Raw genomic sequence first — 24587 nt, forward strand, 5'->3', positions numbered from 1 at the left:
ATATATATATATACTTTTAGGGAATAAAAGAGGATGGGACAGAGTGAAGAGTAAACTCTAAACTCTAAAAAAAATAACGGTTTGTCCAAAACCACTTTTAAAAAATATTTTTCATGAATTCTCACCTGCACTGACTGGTTCCAAAGTGACGGGTTCTGAAGTTGCGTCTCCGAGGTCGTTCTCAGCCTTCACATATATCGACATATCAGAGAACAGTAGAAAGTCAGAGCGAGGGATGATGTAATGATGGACTCCTGGTGGGAGTTTATACGTATAGCTCATGTTTGCGCCCCTGAAATGATAAAATATACGAACAACACAGTTATGATGCCGCACTATTTTGCACCAAAAGCATAAAATATTTTTCCACCTCTCCCTGATTAATTTCATTTGCAATTTTTTTGTGATTTCATATTCACCATATCTCGGTGTGGAGGGTGTAGTTGGTGCGGAGGTGGGTCTCCTGCAGTCCTGGGTCCCATCGACACGTCAGTGTGTTTGGGCTGGTCAGGTTTGTCTGACAGCTGAGGTTCTGTGGTGCTTCTGGTGGATCTAATGATCAAATCAAGACATGAAGACGTTTTACTGAAAAACAAACATAACCAGCTGATTATTTCTGTTGAAGAAAAACAGTCAAATTTATAGAAAGCTCTGCCGTGAAAGGCAGGGGATCATGTAACTGCCCTTCTATTTGTGCGCATGTGCGCATGTCTAGTCCTTTTGTCTTTCTGTTAGCAAAATATTACATAAACCAGATGATAAATTTCTCCAAAGAGGCTGGACACATGTAAAGCAGCCAGACCTGATAAAATCCAGCCCTTTTAAAAAATAAAAATAAAACTGGCTGCTGATTTTATTGCTGAACTTCTTTTGCACATTTTTGATTTGAATCTTAAAAGCAATAAGATACCTAAAGTCTGGAAATTGGCTTATGTTCTCCCTCTGTTAAATGAGGATGACCCAAGAAATGTACCGGTAAATTTTTACAGACATGTTTCTAAATGATGTATTTGAGCAAAATTGTTGAAAGTCTTGTCTGTAATCAATTAAATGCATTTTTAGAGCTGAATAACATTTTATTACCATTTCAATCAGGTTTTATAAAACATCATATCACTGTTACAACAGCTGTTAAAGCTTTAAATGATTTTATAAATCAAAATGGATGTATACGTTTATAAATATAATTTGTTTTATATAGGCTATGAATTAAAAAAAAGATTCTGTTGCATTTTTTATTGACTTGTCCAAAGCATTTGGTATAATATTAAGCATCCTTGAACGCACCGGTTTATCAAAACTTGCAGTTGCTTGGTTTGCAAATGATTTGATCAACAGAACAAAATGTGTTCAGGCGGCTGGATCCACCTCTTCCTTCTTGGATGTTGTCAAGGGGGTGCCACAAGGTTCTGTTTTTGGTCCAATTTTATTTTCACTTTAAATTTATGATCTGTGTAACAATTTGTCAAATGCTTGCTGTCATTTTTATGCAGACAGCACCATTATTTATTGCTGCTCTTCCTCACTTATTCAGGATTTTAGGTTTTTATAGGACACCTTGCAATGGTGGAGAAAGTACTCAAACACTGTACTTAAGTAAAATTACAAATAAACAGACAAAAATGTTCTCGAGTATAAGTAAATGTACCACATTAACATTTTTACTTAAGAAAAAGTTGAAGTACTTGCTGAATGTATTACCTAATGCAATGGTCTACAATATCATTAAGTGTGCCTACTGTATGTGTATTTTCTGTAATACATTAATAGTGTTGGGTCATTTTAATGAACAATGCTGCAGATAATACATGTTTTTATTGTGTTTACTCTGTGACACAGTTCACACTTGGACTTGTGATTCTATGCATCATAATTTCAGGGATGACCTGCAGAGTTAAATGTCATTAGGCAAAATAACAAAGAGGAATGATTATACCTTTGAAAGTTTTTATTTAACACAAATCAAAACCAATGTGTCATTTTAACTGCAGTAAAAACATTTAAGTAAAAGTTGTCTGATGAAAAAAGGGGCATTATACATAACAAAGGAATAGACTTTGATCATTTCAACTCTAGTTAAAATACTGTCCAGTCAACCTTCAATATTGGGTCAATATTTAACAATTTTTTAACTTCCTGACACCATTTTCAAAACTTGGACCTGAGTGTCGAGACATTTGGAGACATTTCTTGTCTCGTGTCCTAACATCCCATGAAATGACACATTTTAATATCGCAGCAAGAATTTCTTGATCAAGTTGAGAAGAAGTTGGTTTTCAAAGTTTTTTGAGTCCAATCTGGCTCTTTAGGGAGATAAAATCTGTCTTGCTGTACTGAATAGTCTTTCAATAAGGCCATGGGTGGTGTGTATCTTGTGGCTGACTCTCCGTGGTAGAATTCATTTTGGGTGTGTTAGCGGTGCTGTGGGTGCGCCCAGCTCAATGACGTATAGAATATACGTCACTGGCCCAGCTCTTCTGGAAGGCGGGTCTAACGTTACCTGCCCACTTTCTAGTGATTCAATGGATCAGCTCCCCTCTCACCATTTGTTACTTTCGAACTAACGAACAAATCAAAAAACTGCAACGTGATTGTAACTTGTAACGCAATACATTATAGAAATGTAGAGTAGTGGAAAGTACAGATACTTAATGTAAAATGTAGTGGAGTAAAAGTCAAAAGTACCCGCATTTAACTTTACTTAAGTAAAGTACAGATACTTAATGTAAAATGTAGTGGAGTAAAAGTCAAAAGTACCCGCATTTAACTTTACTTGAGTAAAGTGCAGATTCATGAAAAATATATTTAAGTACAGTAACAAAGTGCTTGTACTTAGTTACATCCCACCAAAGACACCTTGAATGTTTTTCATTTTCCTTTCCTAAAACTTAAACTGGTTTTTAATGCGGACAAAACCAAGCTCATGGTATTTTCTAACAAGAGAGCTACCAGGGTGCATCCCACCAACTGTAACCTCAAAGGGAAAATATATAGAACTGGTTTCAAATTACAAATACGTTTTACTTGATTGTGAGCAATCATTTAAAACTCATATTGCTAATCTGGCCACTAAATTTAAGTTGAAGCTTGGTTTTTATTTTTAGAAATAAATCTTGTTTTTCACTTAAAGTAAAGAAAACTTTAGTAGCTGCTGCTTTCATGCCCTCACTGGACTATGGTCATGTGCTGTACATGAGTGCCCCATCCAAATTTCTGCAGTCTGTAGACACTGGTTACCACACTGATCTGAGGTACATCCCTTGTTACAGTGAGCTGTACTCCAAATCTGGCTGGTCTCTTTCTACATGCAAATACACACTGGATGACTCTAATCTATACCCTTCTGAACTATGATGCATCATATTTAGGCACCTTTCTTCAAAGAACTAACAACCCCTACACATTACGTTCTAACAATGTTGTTCTTCAGTTGGTTCCTTGTGTCAGAACTGAATTAGGGAAACGAACGTTCAGCTTTGCTGCCTCCTCAGTGTGGAACACCCAGACTGATCTGAAATTCCCAGGACTCTTTTGAAGCCTTCTGCTGAATCCTAAGACAGTGTTAGTAAGAACTTTGAACGATAACTGTCTTTTTAACTGTTACCTGTTTACCCATTCTCTGTATTTTTAACCATTGTCATGTTTTTCCTCTTTGTGTTTTTAATTATCATTTGCATTTTCTTAACTATTTTGTTTTAGTTGCTTCTAAGATCATTATTATGTGTTGCCTTGCACTTTTGAAATCAAAACCATTTAAGTGGGTATAATACAGTTTTGTCCTATATCATTAATTATTTTGATTATTTTTTTATGACGTGCTGCTGACCTTTTGGCCAGGTTACTTTTGGAAAAGAGATCTTGATCTCACTGGGTTTTGATCTGTTAATAACGATTATGATAATAATATAATAATATAATAATAATAATAATCATTTTATTTAAAAAGCGCCTTTCAGGACACCCAAGGACACTTTACAGCAAGAAAATACATAAAGAATATAAAATACATACAGAATATAAAATACATACAGAATATAAAATACATAAAGAATATAAAATACATACAGCAAAGTTAAGGATAAGCGAGTCTATAGAGATGTGTTTTCAGAGCAGTCTTAAACAGAGAAAGAGAGGTGGTGTATCTTAAGTCAGTGGGTAGAGAGTTCCAGAGATGAGGGGCAGAGCAGGTGAAGGCCCTGCTCCCCATGGTGGAGAGGCGGGCAGAGGGTACATGGAGGTGTAGTGAAGAGGAGGATCTGAGAGAGCGAGAGGGGATGGAGATGTGTAGGAGGTCAGATAGGTACGGAGGGACAAGGTTGTGGATAGCTTTGAAAGTGAGAAGAAGAATTTTGAAGACGATGCGTGATTTAACCGGGAGCCAGTGGAGCTGTTGCAGGACTGGAGTGATGTGGTTATAGGAGGAGGTTTGAGTGATGACACGGGCAGCTGAGTTCTGGACCAATTGTAGCTTCTGGAGAGATTTGTTGGGGAGGCCATAAAGAAGGGAGTTGCAGTAGTCAATCCGGGAAGTCACAAGACTGTGCACAAGGATGGCTGTGGAGCGGGGTGTGAGAGAAGGGCGGAGACGGTTAATATTTCGGAGATGGAAATAGGCAGACCGAGTAACATTGTTGATATGTGAAGTGAAGGAGAGAGTGGTGTCGAGGATGACACCAAGACTCTTGACCTGAGGTGAGGGGGATAGCAGAGAGTTGTTAAGGGGGATGAGAAGATGTTCTGATTTTGAAATAGAGTTTTTGATACCAACAAGAATGCTTTCTGTTTTGTCACTGTTTAGTTGTAGGAAATCGTTAGAAAACCAGTGATTTAGCTCATTGAGATAGTCGGTGAGGATGGAGGGTGGGTGGAGTTTGGTTTTGTTGACAAATAGAGCTGTGTGTCATCAGCATAACAGTGAAAATGGACACCAAATTTACGGAAGATGTGACTTAGAGGAAGGAGGTAAATGATGAAGAGGAGGCGTCCGAGGACAGAGCCTTGGGGGACACCCGTGGAGACGGGGGAAGACTGGGAACGAAAGGATTTAAGCTGAATGAATTGAGTGCGGTCAGAGAGATATGATTTGAACCAGTCTAACGGAGTACCTGAGATGCCAATGGAGGTTAGTCTGTTGAGGAGGATAGAATGACAGATTGTGTCGAAGGCAGAACTTAGATCCAGTAAAATGAGGATAGACAGAAGAGCAGAGTCAGCAGCAAGAAGAAGGTCATTAGTTATTTTTATTAGAGCTGTTTCAGTGCTATGGTGGGGGCAAAAACCAGATTGAAACTCTTCATAAATGTTATTGTTGGATAGGTGAGAGTGAAGTTGACTAGCAACGGCTTTTTCAAGAACTTTGGAAATAAAGGGCAGATTAGAGATCAAACGAAGATTACTGAAGTTGGTAAAGTCAAGACCTGGTTTCTTGATGATGGGGGTGATGGCCGCAGATTTGAAAGCTGTGGGAACAATGCCAGAGGTTAGGGAGGAGTGGATGATGTTAGTGATGATGGGGAGCAGAGACGGGAGACAGGATTTAACAAGAACTGTGGGAAATGGATCGAGCTGACAGGATGAGGACTTAGACTTGCTGATAATGTCAGCAATGTCATCAGCAGAGGGGAGGGAGAAGACAGAGAAGGGGAGGGAGGGGGGAGTTCAACATAGATGCTGGGGGCGGTATTAGGTCCAAGGTGTTTATGAATTGAAAGAATCTTTTCATTGAAATAAGTAGTAATTAAATGAAGATATATAACTGATTAACTCTTGGAGTCCATTTGACTGAATGTGAACATCAAAGCTAAGCAACCCACATAAAAGGCTAGAACTCACTCAGTTTTACATATATCGAGCTAAAATCATTGACATTAAATGCTGGTTTTCGTTATGTAAAATGTGTAAAAGAACTAAAGATGTTTCTCACATCCTGCTTGGATCTCCTTTCCGGCTACAATCTGAGAGGTGGCCTTGATGCCGCAGGTGAGGACCGCCTTGGTGTGATTGAAGCTGGATAAAACAACTCTGGAAACCCAGTCGCTCTCATTCGCCACAGGGCTGCCGGGAACAGAGCGAGATCCAAGACGCCACTCAATTTGAACAGCCTGTCCAACGACCAGAGGGCAGTTCTTTCTGATGACACAGGTGGCAGAGACAGGTGAGCCCAGATGCACCACTGTGCTCCAAATGCGGATCGTTGCACACGGTTCTGTGTCATTATCTAAAAAAAACAAAAGTGTGTTGAGAAGTATTAAATTTCCTAAAATGATCGATTGGTCTTTTTTGAAGTGATGTTCCATCAGATAGTTATTAATATCAGCCGTGACATGAGTCATAGGGACCAGAGGATGGAGGAAATGCATTCATCATCCAGGCTAGGTTAATGGCTATCGCAACAAAAGCCATTTTGTATTGTTTTTTAAGACTTATGAAACAATCCATTCTCAACAATGACAAACGCTAGGTATGATGACAAGAGATAAAAAAGAATGCTACACTGGCTAACGATAGACTTCTACACTTCTTCAGGATGCTGTTTGTTTAACTTGTGGCTGTTTTCTCAGCCGAACGATGTCGGCTGTGTTGCTACGCTCCGATGGAGAATTTGCTACATGTTCAGTGTGTAATTTGTGCTGAGCGTAGCATCATTGGTGCTGAGGATCAACCGGGAGTTGAGTAAACATTTGGGCAGGCAGACTGATACACAAACACGGTCTACCTGTGCTCAGCACGCACGCATTTGGGCAGCAACATGGATGTTGTTCAGTTGAGAAAACAATGACAGCCTGAACAAGTGCACAAGTTTAATATTAGCTAATGTAGAGTTTGTTCACACCTGCACATCATTTTGAGAACAATTTGTTTTATGAGTCTGAGAAATGATAAAAACAATTGGCCAAGCATTCATTTAGCCAGGGTAAAGTTTTCAGCCCTTTTCTCCACACTCCGTTCTTTATGACTGATAACTCGCCGTTCAAGGCACTAGCATCAGATACTTGACACTTTAAAATGACCAGACTATTTCTTTACTGTCTATTATTGTACAGACACCGGCTCTTTTGATTTTGGAATACATCTATAAGTAAAAAAAAATAAAAATAAAAAATACAGAAACATGACTACAATTGTCTTTTTCTCTGGTGTTTAGGATAAGATTTCTCAAGCAGAATTTACCGCTCCTTCCTCCGTTCACAGACGCCACCAGTATGGCCATCACTGGTATCCACGTGGATATCATGATTAAACCTGCTGGGCAGACAAATTAAAGAGCATTACTCCTTGATTACAAACTAGAGAGTTTAAAAATCGGAATGACAAGTTAACATTTTTTGACACCTTGTGTTTATGACAGCAAAGAGGAAGAAACACTTAAAACTCTGCTAACGTGTCAATGAAATACACTTTTTTTAAAGGAAAAATAGGCATGTTAGGTAACATGATACATTTTTCTTTTACATGGTTAAGTAGATATAATAAGATTCACTGAGAGGTTTGGCAGCTTTAACAAAGGAAGTAGAAGATGGGAGTTGGTGGATTAAAAAAATGGAAATAATCATCAAACTTATGATGTTAAATATGGTAAGTCTTTCTTAAATTCGAGAATAATTTTGTACTCTACACTACAGAGTGAGGTGTCACAAAGTGACACGTTAGCATTTTTGACAGAATTCTGAGTGTTCACATTCACCTGACACCGGTGAATAAATTTTGATGACAGTGTTTTTGAAATACTTACCACATAGACATTTAAAATTCAAGAAAAATCTCTTTTTCTGCTCACAAAGCATCAACAGTAAAACATGGACATGTGTTGTGCGCCTGTGGGTTTGCACACCAAGCACCTGCATTGATTATTTTAATATGTTTTCAACAGAAATCAACAGAAAATCAATGAAAAAAAAAACTATTTAGATGCACTTCATACTAGTTATTTACACCAGGGGTTCCCAAACTTTTCCATGCTATGGCCCCCCAAGCAGCATTAGCTTCTGGCTGAGGCCCCCTTTGCAAAGCCACAAACAATGCTACAGAATATGTAAAAAAATCAACTTTTAGAATATTTTAACTTTTCTTCACTATATTCAATTAATTATTACAGGTGCTGAGCATAAAAATGTTATTAACTAACATGTTTTAAACATTGCATTATATTTCCACTGGAAAAAAAACAACTTTTCATCAAACTGTTGACCAGAAGAACAAAACAAAAGAAATCTAACCTCAAGCGAGTTTATCTGGAAAAGACAGATACAGATTGCCCTAGTGTACATTTATTATTATTATTATTACTACTTTTTTATTTTTGCTTTTATTATTTAAAAAAAAAATCTTATTCTCTCCAGCTTTCTGAAGCCGCCCTAGTGCCCCCTGGCGGCCCCCCTGGGGGCCACAACCCCCACATTGAAAAACAGAAAGGCATTACAAAAAATTGCTTGGTGACTCAGAATGCAGAATTGTCCGTCAGCAAACATTAAAATTTTGTGGATATTTGACATTTTGCTGTAAATCCAGATTATAACCACCGTGGTCAGACACATGTAGGCATGAGCAAACCAATTCAACAAATTCCTTTGATTTTTAATACTGTATATTGCAACGTAAATAAATAAATAAACAAAATCAGCTTTAAACTAAACAAAATCAGGTTGCTAATTACTGTTTTTATTACCCATTATCTAACCAGGCAAATCCCACTGAGATCAGATGTCTGTTTTGCTGGTTACTAAGAGCCCGATGGGTTTCAAACCTCCTGCATGTTGTGTGACTGTTCACTGGATTTTTCCATGAGAGACAGATTTCATGCAGACGTGCAGACAAACACAAGTCCCAACCACAAACACCACAACATTGAGTAACTTCTTGTAGTCCTGAGACACTCTGTCCTCGCATGATTCTCGTAAAGAGCTGGTCATCTAAAACCTAACATTATGCATATGTTGATCAAATGTATATTATTATCAAAGTTCTTGAAACTTTAAAGATAATTTACACATAATGGGAATTCTTCCTCCTAAGGATTTGCTGTCTAAAACCACACTCTGCTGTTGGAGCAGAAGAGTTTACATCTGGACCATCAATTTGCACCAACTCCATAAGTTGAGGAAGTATTACTTGTGATTTGTAAATTTTATAGCCATCACTCAGACTTTAAAATCTCCTCTTCTTGTCCTAAACAACTGAGTATTTGGTGTTTGTTATGCAGTGTGACAGAAATGAAATGTCTTCCATTTTTCTTATCAGCAGTGTGCAAAAAGGCCCCCGTTTTCTCTCGCTTTCCTTTTAAGAATCCCTGCTCACTGCTAATGGATAATTGCTTGTGGCCGCAACAAAAGGCAGCTGAGAAAATGAGAGAAGGCGCAAAAAGAGATGGAGAAAGTATTCAACAAGGGAGTGTGTCCTGTCAAACAAATAAAGAGCATACATTTAGTCTGCTTATTTTTATCCATTGGAAAAAATGTTTCCAATATATATTGCATATACAATATTTACACACACAAACATTGTATGTGTGTATATATAAATATATATATATATATATATATATACACATACATACACACATGTGTGACTATCTTCTGGGTTTTGTTGTTTGTCTCAGTGCATGTCGCAATGTTTTAAAAAAATGTTTCACTCTAGCTTCTGTTCATTTCCTTTCCTGTTGCTTTCGGGGGTTACAAAACACCCACTTTCAGGATTAGGTAATATCCTTCTCTCTGAGTGCAATCACAAACACTCACGTAGTTCCCTTTTTTGAGACTTTTTTTTTTTTCACACAATGCAGTGTTTTAAATAACACTAAGTTTTTCCAATATCTGAACTCTTATCAGACACACTGCAGTTTTTCCAAATTCAAACAAAAAAAAACTTTTGGTGTCAGCACATCCAAAACTCCCAATTTCTAAGAAACAAGAAGACAATTTGTTTCACATCCTCTTTTTAGATGATTAAAGAACACAAATATGTGTTTAGCAAACCCCAACATGCTGCACTTCTCGACCAGAGACACTCTGACCCAAAGAATGTCAAAACAATGACCAAACTGTCAAAAGAAGTGCTCAATTTACATTTTGAAGCAACTAAATTTCTGCATATTTTCTATCTTGGACTATTAATAATTTCTGTTTTGAAGGATTGTCAGCATTTTTTTTAATACATAAGCCACCAAGTGAACTACAAAGTCAACAAAATGTCATGGTTTCACCTCAGAGTGTCCAAAAATTGGAGTCATTTTTAATTAAATTAGGTGAATCCTCCATTCAGCTGTCCAACCTGTGTGTAATAAAAATTGCGTCTTTGAGAAGTTTTCACTTTCAATCTGGCACAAGTATCATAATGAAAGCAGGAGCAAATTGCTTGATGTGAAGATAAAGGAGTGCCATCAGAGAGGTTCGCCACTCACCACACAACAGCTGCAGCCGAGCGAGGAAGACGAGAGGCTCTCATCAGCCCTGATGGTAGCAGATGAAACGCTGTGGCTCAAAGCAGCTCAGATTGGAAGATGGAAACGTGTGCGTGTGTGTTAGCCAAGTAACAACAGCACCACCAACATCCTTGCTTTGAATTTGATTTTTGAAACTTCACTCCTTTTCAGGAAGAAACGCACGACTGGTGGGGGGCCCTGTTACAGGAAGGAGAAACGGGGTGGATAGATTACCAGCAATATTTCTTAAGACAGAAAAAAAGTGTTGTCTTATTTGAGTTAATGTTTCACACCTGGAAGGATTTTTATTGATATTTTTTGTAGGTAAGATTTGCATTTTTGAATTTTACATTGCCATAGTTAATAAAATGATAAGAATTACACTTTAAAGTGACACATCAGATATTTTGAAGTGAATATCTGTGGAAATAAGATGGACAAGTCCTATCTTACCTGTTGCAGATTGCAGATCAAAATTAAACTCCATTTCTCCCGATTGCAGTTATTCATAGACCTAATGTATGTACATATGATTTAGATAGATTTTTTTTTACAGATAAAATGTACAAATTGACAATAAATGGTAAAAGGACGGTACTTATATAGGCCTTTCTATCTAATCAAGATACTCGAAGCACTTTACAACACAGTCTGTGCCCATATTTACCTCCATACACACATTCATACTACATACGCTATATCTCTACAGAGCTAATCAAACAAATCATTCTATAGATACTGATCAGTGCTTTAGTTCACATTCACTGATGGGACACACATCAGAGGCAATGAGGGATTCAGTCTTGCCCAGGGACATTTCAACATGTAACTGCTGGTGGAATCGAACCCCCAACTCTTCCACTGGATGGCGACTGCTCTAACCACTCAGCCACAGCTGCCTCAAAACAAAACAAAATACAACAAAAGAGATAAAAAAAAAATGTAATGATGGTAAAACCCAAAAGAAAACCTCATCTTCAGCTTGACTGAATAAAAATGTCTGCAGCTTCTTTTCAAAAGACTCAACACTGTCAGTGCATCGTAAAAACAAAACTTCATTCCAAAGATGAGATCCAACTGCTTGGAAACATGGTTATAAATCAGGTCTGACAAAATACCAACAGTTTCTGGTTTGAAGACCCAAGAAACTGAGTTGAAGTGTAAGGCATTAACAAATCTCATGTAAAAAAGCCCTAAAATTAAACACTAGTATTTAAAAACAAAATCTAAAAATGAGTAATTAGTGAAGAAATTTTACCATTTGAACGTTTTTGGTTAGCTATCTGATATTTTGAGGCAAAAAAAATGGCTGTCTGACTTCTTAAAAAAAACAATCTTAACATTATATAGTTCACATCTCTGTCATTTGCATTATTTTTGAACATAGATATCTATAGCTACAGTATTTGCAAGCTGCAGCAGCAGCTAGCTGTAGCACTGCTGCTGCAGCTTTGATCACTTTCAGCAGAATATTGCAACAGTTTTGCTAAAAACCAAACATGCATTGTGAAACTGATTGCAGTGCAAAAGTTTTAAAAAAGTTTGTTTGCATGCAGTTTTAGGAAGGGGGCAACTCACTCTGGAGAGATAAAACAAAACTCTCCGAAACGAGGTCATGCAAAGAGGCACCTAACGCAAGTAAGATATTAACTGTTCATATAATTTCCACAGAGCACCAAGCCTTTAAACGACGTGTTCCTTTAGCACCGAGTGTGGGCCTTTCTGCCTGACTGGTGGAGGTTTTACGCCCTCACTCAGTGGTTTCTCCATATGAAGTTAATATGGCAGCTGTCAAACGTCCTACAAAGAGCATCCAGGGAGACGTCTTTTAACAAGAATGTGATCATTCTGTCACAGGCTGACCCTTCGGTGTTAAGAGCGACCTTTACAGCTGCGGATCTGCTTTATCACCAAGGCTGCAGTCGCCTCCCTCTCTGAGCCCATCCGCACCTTCGTCAGCACGATTAGAGAACAAGCTTTTAAACTGCATTGTAAGCTGTGTCTCAACTCTCCCAAGGGCACTTGAAACTGGTTGCCATATCCCATTTATTAGCTTAATAAATTGTGAAATGATTCTGTTGATGAGGGCTCATTTCAAACGGTGAGCAAAGGCACGGTGGTAAGCACAAGCGCTAAACTTTTAATCTTAACAGCTGCATCTCTGCTCGGTGACTAAGCTGCCCTCCAAATCATCGTGGAGGCCGACGCTTTAATCAAGAGGCCGCTGGAGGAGGAACTGAACGCACCACGCAGCCGGTTTCTGAACGAGAATCAACGGGAGGAGAAAAGTAGGCGCTAATTAAAAACACATTAACTGGTTATCATGAGTTGACACATTTTGCTTGATCTTACTTCCTAATCAGCAGTAATGAACAAAGTGTTCTCCATCTACTGGGTTTTACACGCAACGTCTCAGTGAGCAGTAAAATTAGCTGAGGGTCCCGGAGCTAAGCTGAGCTGATGAAGCTTTGCTAGGTTTGATTACGATTCTTGTACTGTACTTAACAGAACGCTGTTTCCTCGTCAGAGTCGTACTCACATTAGAGATGAGGCGGTTTTTAAATGAGATACTGCTGAAAATATAATTTTATATTCAACTCTTGCTGTACAGAGAAGTATTTTGGTTATCTTTAATCACAGCAGCTGTGCTTAAAGCTTCTGCTAACCATGAATGCTTGCATCCAAATCTAAAAAATATACAGTAGTTGACTGTCTTCATATTTTAACCCACTTAATTCAGTACATTTTACATATTTCCACATTTATGAGTGCATTATATGTATAAAATATATATATATATTTTTTTCTAGAAGAGAAATGAAAGAATAGTAAGTGAGAAGATGGCCAGTTACAACAACCCAAACCTCAAAATGTTTTAGTGGTTGGTTCAAAAAAACACTATTTCATAAACTTTTACATCACTTAAATCAGATAACTTCTCTGCTTGGGTGTGCTTAACAGCCGTAACAGTTTACCAACATGTGCTTATTCAGAATATTATTACCACAGACCAATGCAGTCTTTGCTGTAAATAACCACATACTTTTATGTGAATATCTGATGCAACAGCTACACTTAAAAAAAAAAGCTTAAACATGAATCGTTATCAAAATTTAAAATGTTAAGCAGTTTAAAAGGACAAATCTTCATGCTGGAACACGCCCCAGTCTGATGAGCCGTTAGCTGGACTTTTACAACAACAACAACAACAACAACAACCACCAAGTAGTATGCCAATGTCCCCTATTGCTGAGGGAATTGAATTATGCAGGTTTGTAGTTTTCGAGATGAGTGTTTTTCTGGACTGGCATTGAACAGATAATGCAAGTAAACCTTACTGTTATTTATTTGTTTATTTTTTGTTTGCAAGATAAGTGGGTAGGAGTTCTACTGTGACTAAGAATAGAGGTAGTTTATTTTCTATTTTGCTTTTCCAAGGCAGCACAGAATGACGGATCTTGGATTGTGAAGGGAGCAATTTTATTCATGACCAGGCACATTGGCGGAGCCACGGAGTAGCCATCGGGGCCTTGGCCACCATTAATTAAGCTTTTGCCACCCCAAGGGCCACCCCAAACATTTGAGGAAACTATACTTTTAAGCAATATAAAAGTTAGAAAGCACAGTTTACTCAAATGCTAGGGTTGGTCAGTATATACATATACTGTTAAAAAAAAAAAAGGGAACACCTAAACAAAATGTAACTCCAACTCAGTCTCACCTTTGTGGAATCAATGTCACCGTTAGGTAGTAACATTTATTGTGAATCAGTTTCACCTGCTGCTGTACAAATGGAACACACAACAGGTGGAATGAGAGGCTATTAGCAAGATAACCCCTATAAACGAGTGATTCTGCAGGTGGTGACCACAGGTTATTTCTCTGTTCTCGTCCTTTCTGGTTGAACTTTTAGTCACTTTTTCATTTTGTCAGTGCTGTCACACATAGAGGCATCATGAGGTGTTTTTTTTTACAGCCCACTGAAGTTGCTCAAGTAGTGCAGCTAATCCAAGATGGAACATCAAAGCAAGCGGTGGCAAGAAGATTTGCTGTGTCTCTCAGCACAGTGTCCAGAGCATGGAATAGGTACCAGGAGACAGGCCAGTACACCAGGAGACATGGAGGGGGCCGTAGGAGGGTTACAACCCAGCAGCAGAACCGCTACCTCCTCCTTTGTGCAAGGAGGACCAGGAGGTCCACTGCCAGGGCCCTACAAAATGACCTCCAGCAGGCCACTAATGTGCGTGTTTCCACTCAAACTGTCAGAAACAGACTCCATGAGGGTGGTATGGGGGCCTGATGTCCACATATAGGGCCTGTGCTCACAATCCAACACTGTGCATGACGATTGGCGCCAAAATTGGCAGATTCGCCATTGGCACCCTGTGCTCTTCACATATGGAAGCAGGTTCACACTGAGAACATGTGACAGATGTGACAGAGTCTGGAGACACCGTGGAGAACGTTATGCCACCTGCAACATCGTCCAACATGACTGGTTTGGTGGTGGGTCAGTCATGGTGTGGGGAAGCATTTCTTTGGATGGCTGCACAGCCCTCCATGCGCTAGCCAGAGGTGTCCTGACTGCCATAAGGTACCGGGTTGAGATCCTCAGACCCATTGTGAGACCATATGCTTGTGCAGTGGACCCTGGGTTCCTTCTTATGCATGACGATGCTAGGCCTCATGTGGCTGAAGTGTGTCAGCAGTACCTGCATGATGGGGGCATTGATGTTATGGACTGTCCTGGCCATTCCCCAGACCTGAATCCAACTGAGCACATCTGGGACATCATGTTTCGTTCAATCCACCAAGGCCACATCGCACCACCGATTGTTCAGGAGCTAACTTTTCTAATCCAGGTCTGGGAAGAGATCCCCCAGAAGAACATCTGCCGTCTCATCAGGAGCGTGCCCAGGTGTTGTTGGGAGGTTATACAGGAACGTGGAGGCCACACACACTACTGAGACTCATTTAGACTTACATCTTTTAGATGCGTTGCTGGCTGCCAGCCAATTAAAAATTCCCTAATTTATTTTCTAATAATGGGACCGTTTCTTCGTTTATACAAGTCACATGTTTATTTTATTAAATTGCAAATTAAATACGGATTTTTGAGATTTGTAAATCATTGCGTTCAGTTTTAATTTACTTTTAACCTGGCATCCTAAATTATATAAAATTAGGCAAGACATTAATTCATAACCTTTTCGTAGAGCTCTGCTTAAAAATATCGGAACTATCCCTTTACGCACAAAGAAAAGCAGCCTCTTGTGCCTCGCTGCTGCGTCCACTGTAAGAGCTGGAAGAGTGAACACATGAGATACTGTGTAGTTGTGGGAGAGGGTCAAACAAGCTCAGACTCACACTCCTGCTCCTTACATGCACCCAATCCCCTCCTATCTAGTACCTGTCACACAGTGGCTGCAAAATGGAATTGACTATTGATTTCCCCCTTAGCACAGGTCAGTTGTGTTGGCAGGCTATAGTTGGCTCACCGAGAGCCTCGAGTAGGACAACAAGAGGAGACGCAGCAGATACTGGAGGAGGAAATACACACACTGCAAATCACACAAGCACGTGTCCTCGTTCTGGCTACCTCATTCTCTGAGTTTGTGTGAAGGGCGACAATGCTTTAAAAGAGGTTTGTGTCATTATGTTCAGTACATGGTGAAACACACCCAGAGGGCTCAAGAGAGCATTGATAAAAGTGCCGTGAGATTTATGATCAAACTCAGCTGAAAGGCAAAAGGAGCACAAAGATGATTTTGCCTGTATTTATTTACAGGACGTGAACCACTGAGTGGATTTTAATGAAAACTGCAAAAAACAATCAATGAATCCACCATAACTGATTGGAATCAACTTAATGCAAGATGGCTGCTACAGACCGTTTTAATACTAAGGCCGTGTGGATCACTTTTGACAAAAAAGGCTAAAAAAAACCCACATAAATGGCTATAATTCAGTCAGTTTTACAGATATGAAACAAAACTGTATGTGACACCAGCCAAGACTGATCCCAACCCATATTCTGAGAGCTAATAGCTTGTGCAACACTGCTGATAAGAAAAATTGAAGACATTTCATTTCCGTCACATTGCACAACAAACACCAAACACTCAGTTTAGGACAAAAAGAAGATAATTTAAACGGTCTGTTTGATGGCAACAAAACATACAAACCAGAAGAAATACTTTCTCAACTTGAAATGAAATTGGTGCAAATGGTTTGTGTATTTTTGTATTTAAATTTATCCTAAATCTGTTTCAATTCAACTTTGTCTGCCTGTTAGCAAAATATCATAAACCACAGGAAGGCTTTTAATTAACCATCCAGGAATCATTGGGTATGATATCTTTTGGAGCCAGCACAATTTGAGATGGCTGCCTTAGCCCCTTCACTCTAGAAAACACATAACTGGCTCTAACTGAGCCAATTTTATAGCCACTGAACTAAAATTTGACATGGTAGTAGCTGAGAGTTATTCACATCATATACTCTGAGCACGGCATCTTGCAATCTTGCATGAGATTGTGCTTAACATTTTCAGGTTATAACTATCATTTTCCAACGTAAGATGATCTTTAATCTTAACCTAAAGGTCTGACATGAAAGGCAGCAGGATATATGCATTCCTTTAAGAAATGCTTATCCTTTCATTTTTATTTTTTTATTTTATTTTATTGATTAATTCCAGACATGTCAAAATCATTGTATAGAGCATATCAACAATAACACTAATATGAACTTATGCATATACACACATCCATACACCCACATATGAACATATAGAACCCTTGTAAAATAAATTTATATCAGTAAATGCATCTGCTTTGACTGAGTGCACACAAATAAATAAATCTGTACAATAAGTATATACCCAATGTGCACACACATATCTATATATATACCCATATACATGCACACCCATAAATCCCATTTAACATGTCTGAAAATGGGTAGGAAGAAGCAAAACTTATTTAATCTTACACTTTCTCCAATACTTTACACCTATGTTACAATTTACATTCATCTGGTTTTCAGTCTTTTGAATGTATGAGAGGAAGAAAGAAAAACACAAATAAACATATAAACATATAAAATAATACAGAAAGATTGAAGATTATTATGATTGAACTAATTGTTTGAAAAAAGGGACAGATATAATAAGATTTTTTTCTTCTTTCTGCTGCCATCCATCCATCCATCCATTATCTTTACCCGTTTATTCCATTTTGGGTCACGGGGGTCGCTGGTGCCCATGTCCAGCAATCACTGTGCGAGGGGCGGGGTACACCCTGGACGGGTCGCAAGTCCATCACAGGGCCACATAGAGACAAACGAGACAAACAACCGTTCACTTTCTCACTCACACCTAGGGACAATTTAGAGTTACTAATCAGCCTAACATGCATGTTTTTGGTCTGTGGGAGGAAACTGGAGTACCTGGAGAAAACCCACACATGCACGGAGAGAACATGCAAACTCCACCCAGATGGCCCCTGGACCGGGGTTTGAACCAGGGACCTGTTCGCTGAGAGGCAGCAGCTCTACCAGTTGTGCCACAGTGCTGCCCTCTTTCTGCTGCCTTTCATTTTAAATCTCTTGTATTTTTTTTATATAGTTTATGGAATTTATTTATTTATTGTTTTAATGAATAAACTTTATACCATACCATATACTGGTATTTACACATACCGGTACACAAAACGCCCTGAGAGCACCCAGACCCCTCGCCCTTCCTCAATCCCATCATGCTGCACTCTGACACCAAAATCACCCAAGTCCAGTTTCCTCCATCCTGCCTGCACCCAGCACCCCAAAATGCCAGTGCGAGTGCAATGTCATTTGGAGCCCCCGCCACCAAGGGGCACCGAATGCGGACCACAGAGGGAATCTAAATCCAAACAACCACAGAAACCAGACCACAGCACAGAGGGACCAGGAAAAGCAAAAAAGATCCAACCACCACCCCAATACAACCTGACTTATCCACACACATACACCCACACACAGAACCATACTCATATGTACAATCCTATTTACAACGTTAAAGACACCCATTCAGGTTCACCTCAGTTCATCATCCCTGTACTTGTTGAAAATCATCAGTCTGAACCTTTTCTTGAACAAACTCATGGCTGCTTCAGTTCTTGGCTGAGTTTATTCCAGACCCTTACACCACTGATAGAAGTGCACATTCTTTTCATGGTTGTTTGAATTTGAAAACGTGGTGACACAGTGCAAGTTGTGGACAGGTAGACTAAATATACAAAGTGATTTTTGTCAAAACACTACATAAAACTTAAAATAAGAAACACATGAACCAGACCTTTACGTATTTAACGACAAACATAAACAACAAAGAAGCCAAAAGGCTTCTCCTGCTTGTGTGGCTCATTTCTGTGTGGTCTGCAGTGATATTTATTCTTCCTGCCGCCATTTGCTAAATGTGCCGGGTGTAGTTGCCAACGTGGCTGTCGCACGCAGCGTTTTAGAAGTTCGTTTCATTTGCTTCTTTCAAAACACACAATAGCAGCCATTATTCAGGACAGCGCAGACGAATTAAGTTCCAGTGTTTCCATATTTTGCTCCCTATAGCAGACATGATAAAGAGCCCAGTCACTTTGCAGGCTGGGCCAGTCTGGCTAGCAGACAGAACCTCCTGCACAAAGAAGTGTGGTAGAGTCAGAAACAGATTCTGAACTATTGCAGCGTTAGTAAAAAAAATGTAAATGTGAGAAAAAAACAATTCAGTTGTTCTGTGATATGTCTCAGGGACTATAAAAGCTACAACAGAAATTAATACCAAGTGTGATGCTAATTTTTGTCCTCCGTCAATTCACTTCAATTCAGTTTATTTATATAGTGCCAAGTCACAACACAAGTCATCTCAGGGCACTGAACATTCACGTATGTAAAAGCCAATTAGTAGAAATTATCTACCTAAGGAAGTCAACAGATTGCATTGGACCTTCACTTCAGTCTCCCATCTTGAGCAAGCACAAAGGCAACAGTGGAAAGTAAAAAAATCATTTTTAACAGGAAGAAACCTCCAGCAGAACCAGGCTCAGGACAAACGGCCATTTGCCTCGACTTCGTCAAACAGTGAAGAGGGGAAAATGCAAATACCGTCCATACTTCTTGTGAGTATGATACCTTGAAAAATAGGTGAGCTACCAACATCCATTTTGATGTTTGGCTGCATCTAGGTGTAAGAAGGTTTCTTTTAGAAAATTGGGTTGCCAGATCAGAATCCAAGATGGCCACCACCACATATATATTATATATGGAAACGGAAAATCCCAGTCATGTGAGGAAAATAAGTGTCAGGGAATTTTGGTCAAGGTTTATGGATGTTTTTAACTATTATGGCTGAGAATGTTAACTGCCCATGAACCATGTGTTGGAGTTAGCATACAATTATTTTCTCTCTCAGAGAGAGTTGAGTGAGCGCTGATTTGATCCTGCATGTGCAGCTGGATGGCCAAGGTCACCAGCCTGCCTGTGAGCCAGGAGTTGATAAGCTTATAAAAACAATTCTTGCACACTGCCCCTGGCATATGCTCGTGACTGGGCTCCATGCATGTACCTTCTGTACACCTGTGTAACCTGTTGTGAAAGTCAACCCTTGCGAGTAAAACCAATTAAAAATCTTCTCATGTCCTCGAGTGTGGCTTCTTTGAATAAGTTAAATGAGAGGATATTTTAATCCAACAATAAGCTTTTTAGTTTTTTTGTATTGCTTAAAAGCATAATATCTTCAAATGATTGAGGTGGCTGGCAGGGTGGCCAAAAATTACAATAATCTATGGTGGCCAGTGCCACCATCAGCCACACCCTGGCTCCGTCATTGTGCCTGCTGGTGAATAAAACAGCTCACTCCACTCGCCAGGATCTGTCACTCTGTGCTGCCTCAGACAAGCAAAAAATAAATTAAAAAAACTTCCTTCCTCTTATGCACTTTGTAATTTCTACCCACTATAATATCTTGCATCAAACCATTAAGCTTTTGCATTCTTTGTTAAATTCCAGTCTGAAAAAAATCACTCCAACACACATTCACTATTAAAATCCCTCATCGACTGGGGATATCAGTGTACCACTTGTTTTCATTACTACATTCATTGTTAACTGCTCAGCGCTGTCCTCATTTATTTCACACACATTTTGTAGGGGTGACATGTAAAATTAAACTCTGGTGTAATCACTCCTGACCGCTTGTGAACATTCATTCACCCAGCCTTGGGTAAGACATCTGCACCCTTATCTGCTGATTTGTATGTTGCTTTTTATGGACTCCTTTATATTGTAAATATCAGATGTATTTTATCAAATAAACAGCCACAAGGAACTCCCAGCCACACTTACAGATGAACACACTGACCTCAACATACATTTTGCATAATCTTCTGGATACTGCAGGTACAGTAGACCATAATGTTGATTGTAAGCATTAATCTTTCTGTGACATACTGTACATGTGTGACCAGAAACTCAAAAAAAAAAAAAAAAAAGCCCAGACACAATTACTAGTGTATACTGTGAACATATTCAGAGTTCATCAGTGGAAATAACCAACTTTAGTTAGAAGGTGGATCTAACACAAAATGGAGGTGTTTGAGAGGTATTTAACATGAACACATTTTGAGTGGAAGCAGAATGTTTCAGTTTACTGTTGGTTCATTTCTCGATTCTTGGACCCCTTCTGTTCTCACTTTATTTGCTCCCACTGGGGTCCATCCTGAGGAAACATGGTCTTTCATTCCATTGTTATGCTGATGATTGTCAGATCTACCTGCCTGTGAAACCAGCGTTTGCTCCATTCACCCTCTGTTAAAATGTCTGGACGACATTAAGGTCTGGACGGCTTCAAATTTCTTAAGTTTTAACAATGAGAACACTGAAGTCATTGTCTTTAGCCCTAGCTCAACTACCGCCACTGATCCTGTCAACCTGGACTATTTTCAGCCATATCTTAAGCAATCTGGTAAAAATCTCGGGATGGTTTTAGACTCTGATTTCGTTTGACAAACAAATCAACTCTGTTCTGCAGAAAAGTATCTTCCAACTAAGACAGGTAGCTAAGCTCAAGCCAGTGTTGTCCAGACCCGACCTTGAGAAACTAGTTCATGCCTTTGTCATGACCCGATTGGACTATTGCAATGCACTCTATGCTGCGGTCAGCCAGGCCTCCATCTCACGTCTTCAGCTCATCCAGAATGCTGCTGCTCGGCTTTTAACCGGAACTCATAGATCTGAGCATATTACACCAGTTCTGTCCTCCCTTCACTGGCTCCCTGTGGATGTTCCAATAACAAGACTGAAACTCAGAGGAAATTGGGCATTCTAAGTCATGGGCCCCAAACTCTGGAACAACCTGCCCCTCAACATTAGGCAGGCCATCTCCCTTCCTCAGTTCAAATCCCTGCTAAAAACATCTGTTCTTACAGGCATTTCACACAGAGTTAATTTAGTGCTTTTTGTTTTGTGTTCCTATGCTTTAAATATTATTCAGTATTATTAGTGTATGGTATTTTTTATTAATTTTACTCCCATTGATGTTAAGCACTTTGATAACCGTTTTAAATGTGCTCTATAAAAGTTGACTATTTCATTTTTGATGCCATCCAAATAGCTATTGATCAAAAATAAGGTCACATGGTGACTCAGAACACAAAAATGTAGAATAAAACCTTATATTTGGTCTTTCATTTGTTGAGCAATCAAAATCTTTCATGCAAGATTTACTCAGTTTTAAATGAAGCAGACAATGATTTCCCGTTTTTCTGAAGCTGACCAAGATTTCCTGCCCGGCCTGATGTTCTTTATGATGTATGGCTGCTCGACCGCCTTCCTTTGTGCTCCGCACACAGACTTTGTTCTACCACTCATTTTCCTGAATCCTGCTCCAAACGACTGCTCATAACCACCTCATTCTCTGCCTGCCCCAAACTGATTTACGGAGGCCGATTTCACATTCACTCAGATTCAGTGGGCAATCAAAACTAGGAGACACTTTATTCCTTAACATCTTATTGCCCACTGCTAAAGGGACAAGGATACATTTACTTGTCTTACTAAAAGTATCATGAACCATTGAACAAAAAAAAAAAAAAAAAAAAAAAAAAAAAAAAAAAAAAAAAAAAAAAAGCCATGACAGAAAATGTTATGGAGCGATAATTTGAAGTAGTGGAGAATCTTTCAAACACACACACACACACACACACACACACACACCCCAAGTGCCATCTTAGAGATTCATTTCTCAAACTGGACTTAGTTTAGAACTACGGGAAGAAAAGGCAACAGGTTTTTCTTTCTGGCAACTTCAAGTAAAGAGATTTAGGCAAATATTTGCAGGGGACCTCATTTTCATCTTGTCTGATGCCAGACCAGAGCAGCATACTTAATTACTAAAGCCATTTATAGAAATGACAAGTTCTGCTTGTAGTCAGAAAAACAAAATCTTGTAAAAAGACCCAAGTGATCCATCAGTGGCTGACCTTTTGTTAAAACACCTGTGTAAAATATTGAGCCAAAGACGTTTGTACCCATTAGAACCAACAGATGGCACTCTGGTAACATATGGACCACAGTCATTTGTGATGAGGAAAATAGCAAAACCATTATTTTTTATTTTTTTTGCAGCTCTGTTTATTAAAAAAAAAGCAGGAGAACATAGCGCATTTAGCAGTTACTGGTGAGGAAGCAATAATATTTATACAGAAGTTTTAATTTATCTGAAGAACCAAACCCAAAAAACAAAAAACCTGCTCAACATTTTCTGAAATCATTCCGCTCACCCTTTCACCTTATGAAAAGGCTCTCTCGTTAACCTTCTGACAGCCGTGCAGAGCAAAGCCCGCTGTTTGGGTCACAGTTGTAGTCTGGCCTGGTTTGCACAACAGCCTTTCCTGGAACAAACTCTTTGGAATTGATAAGTTTGGGCAAATGCTGGCCAAGATGGACAGGAAGCAAAATCATCTTCCACCGACCACGCACAGGAGCCCTTTTCTTCCCTTTGCCTTTTTTGGAGGGGCGAGACGAACGAAAGAAGGGGACTTTTCTCCCAGAGCCCTTCTTGGTTTGATGTTTTTTGTCAGCAGGGTGACCCCAACTTCTAGGCAAGGGAAGTCTACTCAAAGGCACACCATGTCTATTTGGGGCAGACTCATCAACACCAAGGTCATGCGCACCGTAGGCAAATGGAAGTGAATGTGCACGACTTCTGGGATTCAGAGTAGATGCGCTTAACTGGCTTGGGGCAGCATGCTTGACCTCTTCAAAACTGGACTCGGGGGTTCTGACCGGCAGTCTTCTAGGAAAGCCGCTGTACCCGTGTGGAAATTGTGAGCCACGGTTCTGTAGGAATCCTTGTGAGCCACGGTTCTGTAGGAGTCCTTCAGAGCCCCTGGGGTGAACTTGTTTATACATCACATCATGAAAAGGACTTGCTCTTGGTTGGTCACGTATGCCCCAGTCCATGTGGGGTTCAGCATATGCACCATAACTGAACGTTCCAGGACGTTGCATTTCATGGTGAGTCGGCGCCGAGAGATCAGGGGCTCCGTGGACTCCTGGATACGGCAAACCCAAGGCAGCAGCACGAGCTACAAAACAAACGTCAACATTTGCCACTATCCGGTCATTAAAAAGAATTTAAAGAAAGAAGATAGGAAGGTTAGTAATTACAGCACACATACCTCTTGCTGTTTTAGCACAGTAAGCACCTCCAGCTGACACAGAGTGGAAGACTGCAGTACTATAAAACAAGGAAACCACTTTAAGCAATGATTCTTGACTTTTTTTTTTTTTTTTTTTTAAATCAAATGAAACCTTCAAAATAAAAAAATAAAAAAACAACATACCTGAGAAAACACCAGAGGTACACACATTGCTGCACTGTCACCATGAGCTTCATGACAGCACAACCCACTGAGCTACTTTCCACTCCTGAGTTCTTCAGCAGCCTCATGGACTGCCTAATATCTCACCCTGGCATGATTTACTAATTACAGACAGCTGGTTGTCATAGAGACCAAAAACCAACCACTGAATCCAGTCAGCCACAGGCAAACAGCTTCACTGCAGAAAATGAATTAACATGTTTGCCATAGCTGCAGAATTCTGCAATACAATTTTTTTCTGTGTGCTCTGGAACAAA

General features: G+C 39.5%; 2 protein-coding genes across 3 annotated transcripts in view; both read right to left on the reverse strand.

Annotated features, from left to right (window-relative positions):
• Nucleotides 1-7784, reverse strand: part of csf3r (colony stimulating factor 3 receptor (granulocyte)) — a 15270-nt gene extending 7486 nt beyond the window's left edge. Inside the window, exons 1-5 of the mRNA XM_037676834.1 lie at nt 7736-7784; nt 7171-7245; nt 5924-6217; nt 420-552; nt 126-292 (exon numbers count right to left, since the gene is read on the reverse strand). Of these exons, the coding sequence (XP_037532762.1) occupies nt 126-292; nt 420-552; nt 5924-6217; nt 7171-7245; nt 7736-7784 (718 nt within the window). The remainder of the gene's footprint in view (nt 1-125; nt 293-419; nt 553-5923; nt 6218-7170; nt 7246-7735) is intronic.
• A 15295-nt stretch (nt 7785-23079) lies between these two features.
• On the reverse strand, nt 23080-24376 carry LOC119409930. Of its 2 annotated transcripts, none has more exons than XM_037676836.1 (3): nt 24292-24376; nt 24127-24185; nt 23080-24033 (listed from the first exon to the last, which is right to left on the reverse strand). In XM_037676836.1, exons 1-3 carry the CDS (start codon nt 24342-24344, stop codon nt 23255-23257), a joined length of 891 nt encoding a protein of 296 aa, XP_037532764.1. In that variant the 5' UTR covers nt 24345-24376; the 3' UTR covers nt 23080-23254. The 2 variants fall into 2 exon arrangements, with proteins under 2 accessions (XP_037532764.1, XP_037532763.1); XM_037676835.1 differs by having other exon boundaries at nt 23080-24060.
• Between the last annotated feature and the right edge of the window lie 211 nt (nt 24377-24587).

This window comes from Nematolebias whitei, chromosome 5, assembly GCF_014905685.2.
Source record: "Nematolebias whitei isolate Nwh7 chromosome 5, NemWhi1, whole genome shotgun sequence".
Classification (NCBI taxonomy): Eukaryota; Metazoa; Chordata; class Actinopteri; order Cyprinodontiformes; family Rivulidae; genus Nematolebias; species Nematolebias whitei.

Bases quoted from the DNA above. Each gene is read 5' to 3' on its own strand.
- LOC119409930 (XM_037676835.1), bottom strand. From the start codon at position 24,344: ATGAAGCTCATGGTGACAGTGCAGCAATGTGTGTACCTCTGGTGTTTT. The intron at 24,186-24,291 runs GTATGTTGTTTT...CTTGTTTTATAG, and splicing joins TACCTCTGGTGTTTTCTCAG to TACTGCAGTCTTCCACTCTG. The intron at 24,061-24,126 runs GTATGTGTGCTG...ATGACCGGATAG, and splicing joins CTGTGCTAAAACAGCAAGAG to TGGCAAATGTTGACGTTTGT.